The following is an 18,782-nucleotide window of genomic DNA, read 5'->3' on the forward strand; positions in this document are numbered from 1 at the left end:
ACAGACCGTTTATGCGCTCTTACTTGGCTGCATGACTCGATATAAAAATTTCCCCTGCTGAATGGCAGGTAACGTCTCTCCATTGCCTTTTGGAGCCAGAATTGGAGACGATTGACCATGCCAATCTCTTGTCTTGACAGCTTCCAAGACGAATGAGATGTCCTGTTCTCGGTCTCTCCCCCCTATTCTTGCTGGTTCTGCCGCGGTCCATCCGAGACGGTTAGGAGACAGATCCACTTGGAGCCGTTTTTTCCCTGCGATTGCCAGATGCAATTGGCCTAGCACGTTTAGGACGTCTTTAGGGGGGCAAAACGAGAGGGGTTGATGGAGAATGACAAATCTACTGCTGGTTCACGCATGCTAAATTCGTTCTTCGCATGGCGAGCAGGGGATTTATGCAGCTCGTCTCCTGGACCCTTTTCCCTTGTCTCCCTCATTACCCTCTGTATCACTGTTCCGTCTGCTCCCACTGTCATACTCGTCGTCAGCCACCATGTCCTCTAGCAAGCTCTTCGAACCCCTCCGCGTCGGCCAGGTGGAGCTCCAGCACCGTGTGGTGATGGCTCCGTTGACCCGGTTCCGCAACACCGAGGACAACCTCCCGCTGCCCATCGTCACCAAATACTACGAACAGCGCGCCTCCGTGCCCGGCACCCTGCTCATCGCCGAAGCGAACCAGATCTCCCCCGCCGCCGCGGGCATGCCGCACGGCCCCGCCATCTGGAACGAGGCGCACGTCCAGGCCTGGAAGAAGGTCACCGACGCCGTCCACGCCAAGGGCAGCCACATCTACTGCCAACTGATCGCGCTGGGCCGCGCGGCGCATGGCCCGACGCTGCAGAAATACGGCGACTATGAGGTGTCTGCGCCCAGCCCGATCCCGATGGAGAAGGACGGCGTCCCGCCGAAGGAGTTGACCGAGGCGCAGATCCAGGGCTTCATCGCCGACTTTGCGCAGGCCGGGAAGAACGCCATCGCGGCCGGCTTCGACGGCGTCGAGGTCCACGGCGCCAATGGGTACCTTGTCGACCAGTTCACGCAGGACGTCACGAACCAGCGCACCGACGGCTGGGGCGGGAGTGTGGCGAACCGCGCGCGCTTCGCGATCGAGGTCGCGCGGGCGCTCGTTGATGCCGTCGGCGCTGACCGCGTGGCCTTCCGTCTGAGCCCGTGGAACACGTGGCAGGGCATGAAGATGGCGGACCCCGTGCCGCAGTTCTCGTATCTGGTCGAGAAGCTCAAGGAGCTGAAGCTGGCGTACCTGCATCTGGTCGAGTCGCGCGTCATCAACAACATCGACTGCGAGAAGGGCGAGGGTCTGGAGTTCCTGCTCGATATCTGGGGCAAGACCTCGCCTGTGTTGGTTGCTGGTGGCTACACCCCCGAGAACTGCCGCGAGGTCGACGAACAGTATAAGAACAATGATGTCGCTGTGGTGTTTGGGCGGCATTTCATCTCCAACCCTGACCTGCCGTTCCGTATCAAGAATTCCATTGCGCTGCAGAAATACGATCGCGACACTTTCTACACCCCTATCCAGGAGGAGGGTTACCTCGACTACCCGTTCAGCCCCGAGTTTACTGCTGCGCAGGCTTAGGCTGCTTGCTGGGATGGACCTCTGCTGAATTACAGGCGGCTATGTGACGATGTTTGATTTTTGGTGGTCGTTCGATTTAGCGCGTATGATAGATCCCTATAGAGAATGTACATAGCGAGAGCGATGAATGCTTATGGAACTTATTCTGGTCGATTTAGCCGGTAACCTAGCTGAAGCAACGTAGAGTTCAGGTAATGCGTATATTGTTTGGATATCGATCTGAAGTCATGCTATGACCGTCATCTGGAGAAAATGCTATAACTCGTGTTTCTCGACAATGCACAGTTGTAAAATTGTGAGAGATCACTAAACGCAAAACGAACAATGCGACTACCAGGTCTCCTTGATAAAGTCGGCACATCTCTCTCCAATACCGTAGGCAGGCATCTGCGTATGGCCTCCGTGGAGGGTGGGCATGACTGAGCAGTCGGCCACACGGAGACCCTGGATGCCCTTGACCCTCAGCTTGTTATCCAACACAGCCATGGGATTGTCGTCCTTGCCCATGGCGCACGTTCCGGCCGCATGATAGCCTGTTACACATTAGTCTCTCTCCCAGCGGAGTGAATTGACTGCTCCACTTACACGTCGTCGCATGCTCCTTGACATACGGGATCCATTCCTCCCGAGTCGTGTAGGTGTGATGGGTGAGATTCGGCGGCCATGAACCCTTCACGATGTCCTTGGTGCCAGCACCTTTCATGATAATCTCGTTTCCAAAGCGGCAGGCCTCAGTCAGGACCAGCAGATCCATCGGGTCGGCAAGATAGTTGCAATCGACGACCGGGATTTCCTTCGGGTCTTTGGACTTCAGCGTCACCGTTCCGCGGGACTTGGGAGCAAACAGCTCGGCGATCATCGAAAAGGCGTGCTTGTGGTCAATCGGGAATTGGTTGTACTGCTTGGGGCCGCCATAGCACTCGGTCGTGAAGAACTCGACGTTGGGCTGGGCGGGGGTGAGGCCCATAGGGTCCCGTCCGGGCAGTCTCGGGGCGTCTCTCCACATGGGCTCGTCCTTCAACCGCTCGTCCATGCGCGCAAATGCGAAACAGCCGAAGGGAAAGGTCGACAAAAAGCCGGATTTCTGCTCCTTCCACTGCTTGTAGGTCTTGGCCAGGTTGTCGTCGTGGTAGACGTGCCAGTCGTTTGTCAGGCCTTCCTTTTCAGTCTCGTAGAACATGAACACAATCTAGATGCAGGTTAGAATGAAGCGAAGCCTCGTATATACTCACGAAGCTTACCAGATGGTCCATCAGGTTCTTACCCACGCCCGGCAGGTCAACCTTGCAGTCGATGTTGAATTGGGCCAGCTCCTCGCGGGATCCGATACCAGACCGCATCAAAATGGCCGGACTGCAGTACGCGCCGCCCGAGACAACGACCTCCTTTGTCGCATAAAAGGTCTTGGAAGATCCATCGGGAAGCTGGGTGACAACACCCGTCGCCCGCAGCCCATTGGAGGTCTCCTCCAGGAGGACGCGATCAACTGTGGTGTCCGTCTGGATTGTGACGTTCGCCCGATGGTATTCATTCGTGATGAAGTCGGCCGAAGTCGTACGGATACCCTTGTAGACACTACGTGGGACATGTCCACAGCCATGAGGAACGTCACCAGTACTGAACATGTCATGGTGCAGCGGCAGACCCTGCGAGACGAACGAGTCCATAATCAGGTTGGCGATAGGGGCGAGATCGTGAGGCTCGGTATGGAGAGGGCCGTTGAATCCGTGGCTCTTCATGTCCGCTTCGAACCAGTCTTTGGGGTGGAAGGTCTCTGCCTGATCACGATCATCGTTAGAACAGCTCCCTCATGCACGACAGGTTGCCGGTAGATACCTTCATCATCGCACCGAAGAACTCATCGCCACTCCACCCCTCCAGACCCCAATCGTTATAGTCCTGCTTCGAACCGCGGATACACAACGTGCCATTGCATCCACTGCACCCACCCAGGAACCGACCGCGGCTGAGCTTGACCTGGCGGTCATTGACACCTTTCATCGGCTTGGTGACCACGTTCCAGTCGGTTTCGGAGTCGAAGTTGTTGGACCATCTAATGTCGTTCAGCTGATGAAGATCGACGACATGCAGACGCCACCTACCCTCCAGTCATGTGCACATTTTCGAGGTCTTTGTTGTGCTGTCCGGCCTCGATGACCAGCACCTTGACGTCGGGATTCTCTGCCAGACGACCAGCGACGACACATCCGGAAGTCCCGCCTCTAGAGAATTGGGCATTGGGTGAGTTTCCGAGTTTGCCAGACAAGAACTAGCCAAGAGAGCGCTCACTCACCCACAGATGATATAGTCATAGGTGTTCATGTCCTCGATGGAGCCCATGATGCTAGGGAGAGCCGTAGTTCAGAGACTTGCTGCAAACCGGTGCAGGGATTTAAACAGGATCCCATCCCATGGCCATGGAACCCTTATAAATAACCCGCGGGTGATACAACCCTTTGGGAGCGGGGTACGCCCTTACCTCGCCAGCGGTCATAACTCGGGTGAACACCGTTGGAGGGAGGGCGGAATGAGAGTCCGCGATCACCAGAGAAATGAGGACTATCGAAGAGGCAGGTCGTCAGCGATAGGCCAAATCATCTAGTCATTCCTACTCTGGAGTAGTCTTGCATTAGGGCACGGTGGTCTGATGGAGCCAAGCCTCCTGATTGTCTTTTAATTCCGCATCGTGCCGATAACGGTGCAGAACACATGGTTTACTACTCCGTATAGGAGATGGACGTAGTCTACTCTGTGGCTGCTGTGTCGCCAGAGTGATAGGTCACATATACTCAGTAGTGCCGGTAGATCCAGCGGCAGAAAGAGAAAGAGAAAGAGATACGAGCAGCGGAAAGTCTACATTCCATAGTCGATAGAGGCGATAATTAAAATACGAGAGACCATACTCCCAGCAAGTCGATTCCGGGCAGATCAACAGCCTCCATTCTTTGGCCCCAACTCTGCCCTTCGTAAGGGCGCTCCACTTTCCGTCGTTCCGTCCATAGAACAATGATATTGACGGGTGGAGCGACTCCAACTGCGATCTGTCAAGCACTAGCGCACCACAGCGGGCACGGCAGAGCCCCGGTCAACACAGTCGATCGCCGCTTTGGTTTCACCAACGGAGTTCTTGGCTGGGTCTGGGTACGTGGATTGAGTTTGGCGTGCTATTCCTGGTCATAATAGGGTTATAGTGCCACTTATTATTAAAGGCGTCTTTGGGCAATTTTACGCCTGACGATTGATGCCCTGCCGCTCGCAACAGACTACTCCGTGCTTTCAAGAGGTGGAACGCTGGCATCTCCACTCATGTACTAATAGGATTGTCATAACTATCAGCAACAAGGCGATACTGAAGGACGCGTAGCGAGTGGGCTGAAATGTTCCGTATGCCCGTTCGGCTGGGATCCGAAGTAAATACCGGTAGTCAGAGATTTAGCCCCCTGTCACCGTCTCACAAGCCGGTACACCAACAGAGAAAAAAGCAAAATACCCATTCGTGATACGACCATCTGTTCTAGCCCTGTGGGTTCGGCTCTAGACGAAGTTTAACTGGCGAAGTAGGCGGTTCAAACTCGGCAGAGGCATTAGGGGCTTGGAGAAGTTCACTGGAACCCCATTATACTCCGTACCTGTAGTTTCATGTCAGGCCCTATTTAAGTACCTGTGCGTAAACGACAGATTTCCTATGTGCCCCTTGTCCACTCTCTTCATGCTATCTTGATACGTCCCAATTGCTCCTCAAAATGGGTACCGGGACTCCATTTCAGAAAGAAGCCTGGACGGAGTATGGAATCGGCACGGTAATCATCCTCTTGCGCATCCTGGCCCGCGCGAAGGTGGTCGGTGTCAAGAACTGGCAGGGAGATGACTACTTTACAATAATTGCGCTGTTATTCTGGACGGTCAGTCATATGCCGGCATTTCCGAAGGTCCGCCCCGTACGATCTATTAACTTCTTTGCAGGCAGAACTGACCATGCTGGAAATGATTGGTGCGCATTGAATCGGGTTTCTGTGTTTCTGTTGGTGCTGCAGCTAACACTCACAGGCCAATTCGGCACCAATATCGGATTCACCGATGCACAACGTGCCGCATTCTCGGAAGAGGAGATCAAAGTGCTTGCCCGAGGCTCCAAGTGTCTTCTTGCGGGATGGACATGCTATGTCACGCTCATCTGGTCTCTCAAAGCATGCATGCTGTTCTTCTACAACCGGTTAACGTTAGTCTGCGCTGGGATACCGCGGGCGAAGATAGATGCTAACATCCCCCAGTCTAGGACTCTGGCAACAGAAACTTGTCAAGGCCAATGCTTTTATCTGCATGGGCACGTATACTGCAGTGATCCTGACCATCTTTCTGCACTGTCGTCCCCTTCACAAGAACTGGCAGGTGTATCCTGATCCCGGACGTAAGGACCTCTTCATCATCTACCATCACTGGCAATGGCTAATCCTCCCAGTGAATTGCTCCGCCGACTATGTCAATTATATCGTCATTGCAGTCACCAACGTCACGTACGTGTTCCTCGCCTCGCGCTCTGATATGCATATCCTGACGATTCCAGTACCGACGCTATCCTCTTAACGATTCCGCTCCCCATCCTTGCCAAAGTTCGGATTCCCTTGCGTCGGTATGTACTACACTCCCTCTGCGCGGTTGAACGGTGCTGAGAAGATCGCAACAGAAAACTGGTCATTGGAATCCTTCTCTGTGGAGGTGTGTTCGTCATGGTCGCGACCCTGCTGCGATGTATTCTGTCGCTGCAGAGCATTGACAGTATCAACACCAGTACTATTTGGGCCATCCGAGAGACGGTAAGATTCACCTCCAAGGTCTGGTACATCGCAGTCACCACTCACACGCTATAGTTCGTCGCTATTCTTTCCGTCAACGCTCCCTGTATCAAGCCCCTCTTCAGTAGCACTGTGTGGCTGGGTTCATCACGGGAGACCTCTAATAAGGGTGGCCGCCTGGGCAGCTACAGCCTATCGGTCTTTGGAAAGTCCAAGCCGAGTCAATTGGCGAGTGAAACGACGAACATTCGACACCGGGACAGCGATGAATATGCGCTCCACGACAGTGCATATGCTCATGACGTCCGCGGAGGGGAGAGTGCTTCCGAAGAAGAGCTCGGACGACGGAAAGATGCGATTCAGGTCACCACGATGTATGAGGTGCGGAGCCACGATATGGACGCTCGTCGGTGATGGCGTCGTTCACCCGGCCGGTTGGTGTTATTTATATCCCTTGTATTTTAATTGTATTTCTTTGATTCAAACAATAGGTAGGTAAGTATGTATTTCTGAATGAGACTTCCTTTTGGAACAGTTATACACCCCGAATGGAATTCCAATGTATATCGATTCAACTTGTTGGCTGTAATTCTGATGATCTCCCGGGTCAGGCAAGAATCCCCAGATTGCGCAGAAAATCCCGGCCCCTCTCGGATGATCCCTCGCGACGGGATCCATTGATCTCCCTCCCTTCTCCATCATTCCCACCATTCACCATGCGGGTGACCCAGCATGTTCGACAGCCCCCTGCGCTAGAAGAACTGGCAGCCATCATTCAACAGTCGCTACAGTCAAATTTCGAGACTGCCTCGGCCAGTGTTGTGCAATGTCCGGATCTGCGACAGCCGCCGTTCAAACTCGCAGCGCCCGGATTATGCGGGGAGGCATGCATTGGCGACGTCGGGGCCAGAGGAAATCTGTTTCCCCGTCCCAATCTTAACGCGAAGTACTCCCTCCTCTCTCTGGCAGAGGATATGAAAATGTCGACCGAGAAAGGATTCCTGATTGGCGCTGGAGCTGCTCCCTTCCAGGACATCGGCCAGAACGCCGAACTGGCTGTGAATCTCTCCTGGCAGGGACGCAGTGACGGGGCTGAATTTAATGAACCATCGTCACTGGTCGTGGAAAATAAAACCCACGTTGTCAGAATAAGTCAAGACAGTACCAGTACGTGCAAAACTACAACAAGTACAAACTGTGCTTTGATGATGAATCTGTTTGGCTGCCACGGTGAGGCTGGGCCCGTGTTGAAAGTGACTGCGCGGTCTCGCAGAGGGAAGGATAACTTCACCAATTGCATCCGTCATGGCCTATATGCAGCATATGGGGATACCAGACCCGTCAGTCTCGGAGGGGTGTTTCTGCTAAAATCGGGCAAGGCCAAATTTCACATAATGCCGGATTTCCCTCCGGAGGATCAATTGCCGTTCCCAGACCGCGAGTATATGGAGCAGAGATGGATCACTTATCACGTCTTCAAGGCTCCAATTGTCTGCTTGACAGTCCTGCACAGCGCCGACCCGGAGGGCTTGGGATTACGGATGGAACACACGCACTGTTTCGAGATTGAAGGGCATCGGCAAGGAGGACACTACCACCATGATATCAATGACGGAGGTGACGAAGTAGAATACGAGGCATACTTGAATGCTGCTTCCCTCTTATATCGAATTCAATAGAAATTCTCAGTCATATGCCCAACCCAGGAGCCGGCGCCTGGCGTTGAGTGGGTGGCTTACCTTGTTCACTCTCGTTGCTGGGAGCTACTGACTTATCACGACCTGGGGGTTATTGCGGAGAAGGATCTGGGCATAGTTCTAAGTGCCCTCCGAGATAGATATAAGCGAATTGGCTACCGACGTAGGGCTATGGTCTGGGATGACATGGTGCGTCGGAAAGGTTAGGAGCCCAGTCTTCAACTCATATCTGATATTTAGTGACACTGACATCTCGGCCTCCCCCAGATCCTGTTCGTACAAAATGTGTGTCAAAACCCATCGGTCTTGCATTGGAGCAAGAAGAGCGAAGGCAATTGAAGATGAAACGAAAGGGCCGGTCAGTCACCCGGACGACACGACGTCCCAGGCCCTGCGTTCTTCCGATGGAAATCCTTTATATGATTGTCGAATATCTTCCATCTCAAACACTTGCGGACCTGGAAAAAGGATTGTGCTTCAAGCTCGGTAATCTGGTTTGGCACTCTAGGCTGTCTACTCGACTATTCTACGAATCGGAGGAGATTGCTGTCGACGAGGTTTATTGGAAGCGTCTGGTCCTGAAGCTGGAAAGACGACTTAAGAGCTCAAAAGCTTTGGCCATCCGGCAGTTCTTACTAGCGTGTTTGGATGATGTTATGGAGTTTGTCGATGTGTACAAGTAAATTGGCGGAACACAACTTCCTAATCGGGTTGCCCAGAGACTATACCGAATCAGGAATAGACCCGGAGATTACCCGAGAAGAAAATAAGGCTAAAAAAGAAAGCATGAGAAGATTTTGATGGCGCCGTTGAAGAAAATCCTGGCAGTTCATTCCGTCCACTCAGAATCAGAATGCACATGTGGCGAACAGTTCTACTCGGAGTAAGTACGGAATACTGGCCATTGAGACTCGTATGTACCGAATTCTTCACAAAACTCCAGAGCCAGATCTTGGCGAGGCTTGACGTGCCAAGCCTCTGTACAATCCTTCAAGATGATCGCGATAGACGTCCAAGAAGGATCAAGTAGCAGAGTCTTCCTTTGACGACATTACAGTAGAGCTGTTTTCAACATGCTGGAGCTAAAACCATGTCTACTGGAGCCCCTCCTGTCGTGTCGTCTTTCCTTTTCTTGTCCGCCACCGGTTCCCTTTACCTAATGGTTTCCAGCCCACTTTCTGGTGGCCTGGTGGTTTGTCATGGATGTTTGACTCACGGTCCAGATTTCCTCCAAAAAAGATAGCGTAAAAAATTTAAGAAAAAAAAAATGAAAAACCTTTTGTTTACTCTCTTGGCTTCAGCATAACATCATCACTCCCAAAGACCTCAGTAGGACTTGCGCATACTGGCCAACATGACCCACGACGAGGTCACTCCCGTGGCCCAGACAGCCGAGTCCGCTGTGTCAGAAAAGCCCAATGTCAAGAAGGACAAGACTGCACCTCCCGAATCGAAGAAGGACGGCAACCCACCATGCATCAACGAGGATGCCATCGAGAAGGACGGGGGAGAGGAACCCCCCAAGGAGCTGAAGCGTAACCTGAAGAGCCGACACCTTCAGATGATCGCTATCGGTGAGATTGGTTGGTTCCGGATTGTCAGAATGGATTCTAATATGCAACAGGAGGGACAATCGGAACAGGTCTTTTCATCGGTAGCGGCACAGCCCTGGCCCATGCAGGGCCTGCGGGTTCTCTAATTGCGTTCGCCTTTGTCGGTTCAATCGTCTACTCGGTCATGATTTCCATGTGTGAAGTGGGAACCTATATTCCGATTGCAGGCTCCTTTGCGTCCATGTCCGCGAGACTGATCGATCCGAGCTTGGGATTTGCCATGGGGTGGATATACTGGTTCAATTGGGCGTCAACCTACGCTGTCGAACTCACAGCAACCGGCTTGATCATCCAATACTGGGACAGCGATTTGTCGATTGCAATTTTCATCGGTGTCTTCTGGGTTGTGATCACGCTGCTCAACTTGCTCCCGGTTGGGTTCTATGGAGAGATGGAGTTCTGGCTGTCCATGATCAAAGTGCTCACAGTCTTGGGCTTCATGATATTCGCCATTTGCATCGATGCCGGCGCCGGAAAACAAGGATACCTAGGTTTCGACACCTGGAAGCACCCAGGGGCATTTGCGCCCTACCTGATCACTTCGTCCGAGTCCACAGCCAAATTTGTCGGCTTCTACTCCACGCTCCTCACCGCGGGCTTCAGCTACCAGGGAACAGAGCTGGTGGGAGTTGCCGCTGGAGAGACCGAGAACCCGGAGAAGACCGTCCCCTCCGCAGTCCGCAAGACCTTCATCCGCATTCTTGTCTTCTTTGTCTTGACGATTTTCTTCATCGGCTTGCTCGTTCCGTACGATGATCCCAGACTAGCCACGGATGCGTCCGACGCATCGGCTTCCCCGATGGTTATTGCGGCGAACCTGGCCGGTGTAAAGGTTCTGCCATCGTTGATCAACGCAGTCCTCCTGACGGTCGTCATCTCGGCCGCCAACTCCAATGTGTACAGCGGAAGCAGAGTGCTACTGGGCCTGGCTGAACAGGGCTTTGCCCCTCGCTTCTTCGGCTGGGTGTCTAAGCACGGCGTGCCCTATGTCAGTGTCATCTTCACTGCGTTGTTTGGACTCCTCGGTTTCATGAATGTGTCAAATTCCAGCGGACAGGTATTCAACTGGCTCGTCAACATCTCCGGAGTGGCCGGCTTCATCTGCTGGGCATCGATCAATGCCAGCCACCTTGCGTTCATGCGAGCGCTGAAGGCCCGCGACAAATCCCGAGACACACTGCCATACAAAGCTATTGGTCAACCCTATATCGCATACTATGGCCTGTTCTTCAACATCTTGATTATCTTCACGCAGGGCTTCACTGCCTTCATCCCTACCTTCAACGTGTCCGACTTCTTCGTTGCGTACATCTGCCCCATTGTCTTTGTCGTCCTTTATATCGGACACAAAGTCTTCTACCGCACGTCATTTGTCCACCCGCTGGAGGCCGACCTAGACACTGGACGTCTGCAGAACTACTCCTGGGAAACATCTACGCCAAAGACGTGGTCGGAAAGAATCCGCGAGCAGATCTGAGCTACCGCCAACAGTCGTCCATTATACATGTCGAAGTTCTAATTATGTTCGTCGGCCGTTGCTCTATTGCCGGCCAATAATAGTACATGCACGCTCATTTTAACAGCCTCACGAAGAAGCCGATCCCCCCATACATCGCCGTCAACCCCGTGAAGACGACGAGATACCCGAATTGACTGCCATATGCACCGTGTGCCTGTCCTTCGAGTGCGCGCCCCGCACGAAGCAACGTCTCACTCAGCGGTCCACTGGCGACATTTCCCACGCCCCGTCCCGCCTCCATCAGCCCAAAGACCAGCCTGATATCCGCCGTTTTGTGGCTGTCCACAATCTCATTGGTCACAGACGACCAGGTGGCCGAGAAGCCGCCAGCCGTGGCGCCGTACAGGATAGCGAATATGTACAGAGGAGCCAGACTGGTGGAGAAACCCCATATCAAAAAGACCGACAGGGTCGCCCCGGCGGACACACCGAGGATGCAGTTCGACACGGGGTAGTGATCCACGAGGTAGCCCTGCATGATGCATCCGAAGATGCTTGCCACGTTGAAGAGAGTCAGGGCCAACGATGCTAGTATTCCGTTTGCGCCGATGGCGCTGGCGTGCGATGTCAGGAAGATGCTCGGGAGGAAGAACCCCAGCGCCTGGATGGTGTTGCCCAGCTGGTGGATGATGTAGATGTGGTTGAGTTGGAAACTGAGGTCGATTTGACTGAGGGTGGCCTTCGTCGAGGGCGTTCGGGGCTTGTGGTAGGGCAGGAGGACGATGGAAACGAGGAAGATGGCTACTGACGCGACGCGGAGGCTCGTCTGCCAGCCATAGTGGGCGATGAGGGTCTCGAAACAGATTGGAAGTGTGGCGCCTGTCAAGGCAGAGCCGCTCTGCTTGGGTTAATGATTAATGTATAGAGCGTAGGCAGTGATAACGTACCCATATGATCCCATATGCAAGCCCCTTTCTCTTAACAAACCAGTCCGGCACAAAGAAGACGGATGGCGCATTGGCGACCGCACATCCGACACCATATGCCACCCCTTGCGATAGGATCAAGTGAGTGATGGATGTAGAGAAGGAGCCGAGAGCCAGAGCCACGGACATGATCAAGACGCCTGCCGTCGATATCCAACGTTGTGCGCGTGGGAAGAGAAGCATGCCTATCATCACGAAGGGGCAGGTCAAGTATGATATACCCTGTGCGGATAGACGCAACGTTAGAGAAGGGAGATGTGTGTATTGTCAGGCTTTCTCACAGTTGAACAGGTTCCAATCACAGCAATGTCATGAGAGCCTTCAAACGCCGGGTCATTGCGGTAGTGGTTCTGGAAGACGCCGAATGTTGTCGGGAAGCCTGACACGATAAAGTCAACAGTCGTCCTCTATACCCAGTCTCAGCGCTGCGAACTCACCCCATCCGACTGCTTCGAGCACAAAGCAGGCCGCCAGCAGCAGCCATGCTTCCTTGCCCCTGTCAACCGGCGGCAGCGGCCGTTCTTCGTAGAATTTGTCTTCGGTTTGGACAGACGTGCACGGCGAGTAGTCGTCCGGCGTACATGTAATGACTGTACCGGGTTTCTTCTCGACCTCCATCTCGTCGCGGGTGGTGGCGGTCGAGGTCGGAGAGGTCGTCATTGGGAGCAGCCTTTTTAATAATGAACGCTGCGGACAGATCTCATCTGGCAAGTGTTGGGCACTTCCATGATTCTGATAATCCCTCCCGAAGATCCGACGGGATCATTACTGCATGTTGATCGAATAGAGGATCCATCCCTTGTAGATAGACAAGTCTTGTTCGCTGCTGGTATGCGAGATGCACAAACGTACGGGGCTAGGCGGAGGGACTGGGGAGCGTTGGAATGCTACATGCCCTGTAGTGGAACCGGATATGCGCATTGGCCCTTAGACGGATACTTTCTAGTCTTGTCCATGTCCATGGCTTGCGGAAAGGCAAAGACTCGAGTCAGACTCAACATGCAATGCCTATATTTGTATCCGATCTGGAATCGAAGAACAATATCACCGGGCATAGAGCCCATACATCCAGATAAACATTGCTTAGAAGCCGTTGTCAGCACTTTCCCTGGACCTGGAACTGCTAATTCTCCTTGCTCCGCGTCGTCATGTGGTATGCGCATCTGGAATCCCAAAGCCCTAGCCTATATATAGGCGTTATCTCTGGCCAACGAGTGTTCTGGATAGTCATGAAGATGCAACGGCCAGTTCTGCAGGAACGAGGATTATTTGGGGATCCGCTTCTATTTTCCCATCGTCTGCTGCAGGCTGTTCCGTATCCTCAGAGTCATGGGTAGTGGAGGAAATGCTTGTTCCTTTACCTGCCCCTTCATTGCTTCGGCAGGTGATCACTTGCCTTGGAAGGAGATTCCCACCTCTGTCAGGCTGGAACATATAGCTAGGCATGGTCCAGAGAAGCAGTGTTCCATGTCACTAGAACATAGCTCGACTCTATGTTTCGGCAATCTACACTATCATTATGGTCGATTTGACTGGTGTTCTTGACTATCAGGATTGAGAACCCGACAGTAAGCAGATAACCGAACGTCATCTTCCATATACGCCACACTACCTTGGCCAGGATGCTTCGAAAGTTTGTGTGTCATATAAATAGGAGACATTATCACAATTCCAGATCTAGGGCGTTCTCTCCAGATTAACAGTGGCCATATGACGACGCGGAGACGACCCGAAGAGCTCGTGCGGAGCGGAAACTTGCGAAGGTTTCTGCAAAAATGCAGAACGTGGATATCAGGTGGGTCAAGTGAAGGACTTCCTCACGTTATTATGAGAATAAAGCGTATTGCTCCGTAATCCTAGCCCAGGAGAGGGCAGGGAAGGAGACACGAGGAAGTAAGCGTCCAGCGATAGAAGCTCCCAGGGGATGCCGTCATACGAAGATTCATCCTGTGAAGACCTTCATACGGAGGAATTCTCCGAATCCTGCCCTTCCTCGTGCCGACGAATGATCTGACATTTGGTAATAGTTTCACGGCGGCCTTGGGCAGGAATTCTGCGGAGAATTCTTGTGAAGCATCAACCTTAGCATAACCGGATTGGGGAAACGGAATGTGAACCTCGCGTCGATCACATTGCCGCCACCAAAAACGCGAAGGACTTATATTTTACTGTGTGATATTATTTGTCCGGTGACTACGTCGTGCAGAATCTCATATATATGAGTAACGCTAAGACATATCCCTTACACTGTCAACCAGATGACGCCCGCACCAGGTGAAGGCTCATATCTTATGGATTTCAGAGATATACACATTATAATGAAGGGATATTGCTTTGCGTAAACCTAGCAGATCAACATGTCTACGGCTTTGGGTTATGCGACGCCTGAGACGCAACGCAGATAAATATCCTCAGCATGGATTAGAACAGCAGATACGTGACCGTGGGACAAACTCGGTCTATCCTTCCCATGCTTCCGACAGTCTGACTTGCCGATATATCATGCTAGGGGTGATGGTCGTCTCAGCTCACCCCTCGCGCCGAGCAGGCCGAGGCCAAATCATATAAGCTGACGCAAGTCCTCTTCCCGCCCACGTCTTCAATGGAAACACCGAGGGGTCTTCCAGGATATATTGCAGATTGTCCATAAAATACCAGCGATGAGAGCAATTCCCAATTTCTCGTACCTCCTCCTGGCCATGGCTCTGCTAGCAAATGTCGGTAGGGCGCAGGAAATCTGCATGGAGCAGTGCCAACCAAAAGAACCCAGCTGTCGTGAAGGGGAGGTAGGTTTGCTGCATTGCAATGGCGGAAAAGCAAACGGTCACTAATGTTGCTCAACAGGCTCCAACCGGTGTACCCGTAAGTCCCAGACATTTTCGAGGATTCGCTAGATGCTAAGGCATCTATGATAGGGATGCTGGGGGTGCTGTCGGCCTCTATAGTGGTGGATTATCTTCGTATATCGGCCATCATGAAGCGTGATTCTCACACTCAATTGATGAAATACTAGCCTCGGACCAGAGCACAATGTAGCACAAGATGAAGCTAATGTAAGGGTTTTGAAAAGTCGGTCAGCTCATGCAAGTCTTCTACCAGCACGTCACATATCAATTGAGGAATATACCATTCGGATGCCAGTTTTGGAACGAAATCAAGTTACTAGTATTTAGATCTTTATGACAGTCGTGCGACAGCAATATTTCGACTCAGATATAAATTTGGGTAAGCTGCGAGAATCGGGTGTGAAACATATAAATCCCCTGCAACTGTGCCATGATAAGTTTATGGGTATGCTGGAAGAAGAATCCGAGCAACCGTTAAAGTTACTATGTGTAGCTTAGTTAAAGCGATAGTGTTTGACAAGTAGTTTCCTTCAGTGACTATACTGACATCCAAATGAGCAAATTGGAAAGAAGTTCCGTATGCACAGGAACTTGTCGTCATAAACACCTAGGTATTCTTCCTCCCATCGGCAAGGTTGACCTCTAACCACTCCCAACAACGCCTTCATTCGCACTACCCTTTCTACCCTAAACCAACCCAAACTAGCCATGAGTGATTCCGAGAAGGGCTACCACTACACTGACTCCGGCACGAACAGCCAGGTAAATGGCCTGATCGCAAGACCTCTAGCATTCGTTTCAGTGGCATAGATCGACCGGCTAATCAAACACACAGGGCAACCATTGGTGCTCTCGCGACTATGGAACTGGATCCGACTCCAACGGCGCTGGTCGTGGCGATGCCTACCATTGCTCTAACCTGTATGTTGGGACCCTTTCTCAGAGTCTGGTGCTGACTGTGGCCAGGAACGGCTCCTACTACTATTCCAACTCCAACGGCAGCACCTACTACAATAATGGCAAGGGAGAAGCCTGGTATACTTCCGAAGGCGACACCCGCAAGATCGACTACGAGGAGGGGAAGAAGTAGATACTAAGGCTCAGCTGGTTTGGTGTGGGGATATTGGCTAGCCTCGGGGGTTGGATATGCATTCTTGATCATTGACAGTCTTGTGCTTCCTCCATTCTACATGCCCCCATGCTCGAACAGTGTCTAGCAGCATATCATCGAGAGTCTCAAGCAAGAAGTTGGAGAGCAAATCCTCTTGGCACTGTCCCAAGCTATATAAGCGGGATCGTAGGCGTTTAATTATGTAAAAGCTGGATAGGAGTCTCTAGTCTGCACTAGACAACTAGAGGCACTCAAAGATCACCCATTGAATACCAGCATGCGGACGCGGTGGAAGGGTGGCGATAATGGCGGTCTGAAGACACTGCCCTCACCAAAGCAAACGATGGTAGCTCTAGAAACTTAAGTACATTTCTACAGAGCACATACCGACTCTAAAGGCTAGAAATTTATACATCTCCATACCACGATACAGCTACGATGCCAGCCTCGGTCTGAACAGCGACTCGGCTTGCCGACGCAACAGCCGAACCAAAACCGGGCGTGGGGCGGCGGATAATCGGATGGCGCCAGGCTCCACGCGGTGAAGTAGTCAAGTCCATGGGTCCACGTTTCTGGCCAATCTGCTGGTATAGAGCGATCTATGAGCTGGATCAGGGACGGTGGCATCATTCTTATCGAAAAGATGACTTGAGGATAAGAAAAAAAAGTCGGAAAAAACGGCGATGGCGAGGAACAGGCCTAGCGTGGCCACTGCACACAAAATCGTATACCTGCAGTCGATTCCCACTTTTCTTTATCGTTATATCCTTTCTTTTCTTCCCAGACATGCGACTTTGATCGCCTGATATCAACATGACGTACAAGGAGGATCCTATCGAAGCTCCCCGGCCACAGCGCATCCCCTACTGGCGTCTCCTGATCGATCAAGGCGCCGTCACGCCGGAGGTCGTCGAACATGCGTACGCTGGCGCAGGCACCGAAGAAAACCCCTACATCGTCGAATGGATCCCCAACGACCCTCGCAATCCCATGAACCTGCCCAAGAGCCTGAAGTGGGCCTTCACAGTCACCGTCGCCTTTGCGACCTTTGGCGTCTCCATGGCCTCGTCTGCCTACGCAGGAGGCATTGCAGAGATCGTCAAGTCGTTCCATATCAGCGAGGAGGTCGCAACCCTGGGCGTGTCGCTGTTCGTGTTGGGGTTTGCAGTCGGGCCGTTGTTGTGGGCGCCGCTGAGTGAACTGATCGGTCGTCAGCTGGTGTTCTTCATCTCGTATTTTGGTTTGGCGGCGTTTTGTGCTGGTGCAGCTGGATCGCAGAATCCGTGGACGCTGATTATCCTGCGGTTCTTTGCTGGATCGTTTGGAAGCTCGCCTTTGACGAATGCGGGTGGAGTTATCGCGGACATCTTCCCGGTGAGTTGATATACCCGTGGCTATAAGCATCTGATAGCTAACGTCTGACAGGCGGAAGAACGTGGACTGGCCACAAGTCTGTTTGCTGGAGCACCGTTCCTAGGTACGTATCCCGCGACATTCCCACAACACCATATCAACATACTCATCCATCCAGGTCCTACCCTCGGCCCCGTGATCGGAGGCTTCCTAGGCGAAAGCGCAGGCTGGGTCTGGGTGCAAGGCTTCCTCGCCACCTTCACCGGCCTGATCTGGATCGTGGAGTCGCTCCTCGTCCCCGAGACCTACGCCCCGCTGCTTCTGCGTAAACGCGCAGACCGACTGAGCAAACTCACCGGCAAAGTCTACCGCAGCAAGTTGGACATCGAGCGCGGCCGCGTATCCGTCGCCAACGCGTTCGGCGCGGCGCTGCTGCGGCCGTGGATTCTCCTCTTCGCCGAGCCGATCGTGCTCCTTCTCTCGCTGTACATGGCCATCATCTACGGCACGCTGTACATGCTTTTCGACGCCTTCCCGATCGTCTTCCAGGAGATCCGCGGCTGGAGCGAAGGCATCGGCAGCCTGCCGTTCCTCGGCGTGATGACCGGCATGATGCTCGCCGTCGGCTGCAACATGTACGACAACAAACGCTACGTGCGCATCCACGAGAAACACCGCGGCTTCGCGCCGCCCGAGGCCCGCCTGCCCCCGACCATGGTCGGCGCCGTCGCCATCCCCGTCGGTCTGTTCTGGTTCGCCTGGACGAACGGGCCGAACGTGCACTGGATCGTGAGCATTATCGCCGCAGCACCGTTTGGTTTCGGCATGGTGCTTGTCTTCCTCAACATCATGACGTATCTCATCGATGCGTATACGATCTACGCGGCGAGCGTGCTGGCCGCGAATAGTATTATTCGCTCGTGCTTTGGCGCCGGCTTCCCGCTCTTCACGACATACATGTACCATAACCTGGGTATTCACTGGGCATCGTGCATCCCGGCTTTCCTGGCGTTGGCGTGTCTGCCGTTCCCGTTCTTTTTCTACAAGTACGGCGCGGCGGTGCGCCGGAAGTGCAAGTATGCCGCCGAGGCGGACGACTTTATGCGTAAGCTGGCGCACAAGGCGCTCAACACGGAGGAGGCAGACGAGAAGCGGGATGAGGTGGTGGAGGCGAGTGCAGAGGGCGCGACGGAGGCGGATCTCGAACGGGCCGAGTCGATTGACACGGTGTCGAGCGATGACGAGGATGCCATCTACCAGGAAAACCCATATGATATCGACCGGGTGAATACGAAAAACTCGGCAATTACGCAGCGGTCGCGGTCCA

The 18,782-nt window shown here is 53.1% G+C and overlaps 6 protein-coding genes across 6 annotated transcripts; 4 read left to right on the forward strand and 2 right to left on the reverse strand.

The window, feature by feature from the left end:
- Positions 1 to 493: 493 nt before the first annotated feature.
- ATEG_09073 (alkene reductase) lies at positions 494 to 1,597 on the forward strand (the record flags this gene model as incomplete). The annotated part of the gene is made up of 1 exon (XM_001217694.1): positions 494 to 1,597. The coding sequence occupies one exon, from the start codon at positions 494 to 496 to the stop codon at positions 1,595 to 1,597; it is 1,104 nt and encodes a 367-aa protein (XP_001217695.1).
- A 330-nt stretch (positions 1,598 to 1,927) lies between these two features.
- Positions 1,928 to 3,937, reverse strand: ATEG_09074 (GMC family oxidoreductase; the record flags this gene model as incomplete). The annotated part of the gene is made up of 6 exons (XM_001217695.1): positions 1,928 to 2,130; positions 2,183 to 2,786; positions 2,839 to 3,375; positions 3,434 to 3,650; positions 3,700 to 3,819; positions 3,891 to 3,937. The coding sequence occupies 6 exons, from the start codon at positions 3,935 to 3,937 to the stop codon at positions 1,928 to 1,930; spliced, it is 1,728 nt and encodes a 575-aa protein (XP_001217696.1).
- Positions 3,938 to 5,340: 1,403 nt separating this feature from the next.
- ATEG_09075 (PTD012 family protein) lies at positions 5,341 to 8,069 on the forward strand (the record flags this gene model as incomplete). Its single annotated transcript, XM_001217696.1, has 8 exons — positions 5,341 to 5,499; positions 5,561 to 5,588; positions 5,645 to 5,816; positions 5,869 to 6,111; positions 6,162 to 6,227; positions 6,282 to 6,411; positions 6,466 to 6,771; positions 7,002 to 8,069. The coding sequence occupies 8 exons, from the start codon at positions 5,341 to 5,343 to the stop codon at positions 8,067 to 8,069; spliced, it is 2,172 nt and encodes a 723-aa protein (XP_001217697.1).
- A 1,372-nt stretch (positions 8,070 to 9,441) lies between these two features.
- ATEG_09076 (putative amino acid permease (Can1)) lies at positions 9,442 to 11,177 on the forward strand (the record flags this gene model as incomplete). Its single annotated transcript, XM_001217697.1, has 2 exons — positions 9,442 to 9,661; positions 9,712 to 11,177. The coding sequence occupies 2 exons, from the start codon at positions 9,442 to 9,444 to the stop codon at positions 11,175 to 11,177; spliced, it is 1,686 nt and encodes a 561-aa protein (XP_001217698.1).
- A 960-nt stretch (positions 11,178 to 12,137) lies between these two features.
- On the reverse strand, positions 12,138 to 12,805 carry ATEG_09077 (uncharacterized protein; the record flags this gene model as incomplete). The annotated part of the gene is made up of 2 exons (XM_001217698.1): positions 12,138 to 12,367; positions 12,583 to 12,805. The coding sequence occupies 2 exons, from the start codon at positions 12,803 to 12,805 to the stop codon at positions 12,138 to 12,140; spliced, it is 453 nt and encodes a 150-aa protein (XP_001217699.1).
- A 4,110-nt stretch (positions 12,806 to 16,915) lies between these two features.
- ATEG_09078 (MFS transporter) lies at positions 16,916 to 18,743 on the forward strand (the record flags this gene model as incomplete). Its single annotated transcript, XM_001217699.1, has 4 exons — positions 16,916 to 17,476; positions 17,528 to 17,579; positions 17,634 to 18,669; positions 18,716 to 18,743. 4 exons carry the CDS (start codon positions 16,916 to 16,918, stop codon positions 18,741 to 18,743), a joined length of 1,677 nt encoding a protein of 558 aa, XP_001217700.1.
- Between the last annotated feature and the right edge of the window lie 39 nt (positions 18,744 to 18,782).

Source organism: Aspergillus terreus, genomic scaffold (assembly GCF_000149615.1).
Source record: "Aspergillus terreus NIH2624 scaffold_14 genomic scaffold, whole genome shotgun sequence".
Classification (NCBI taxonomy): domain Eukaryota; kingdom Fungi; phylum Ascomycota; class Eurotiomycetes; order Eurotiales; family Aspergillaceae; genus Aspergillus; species Aspergillus terreus.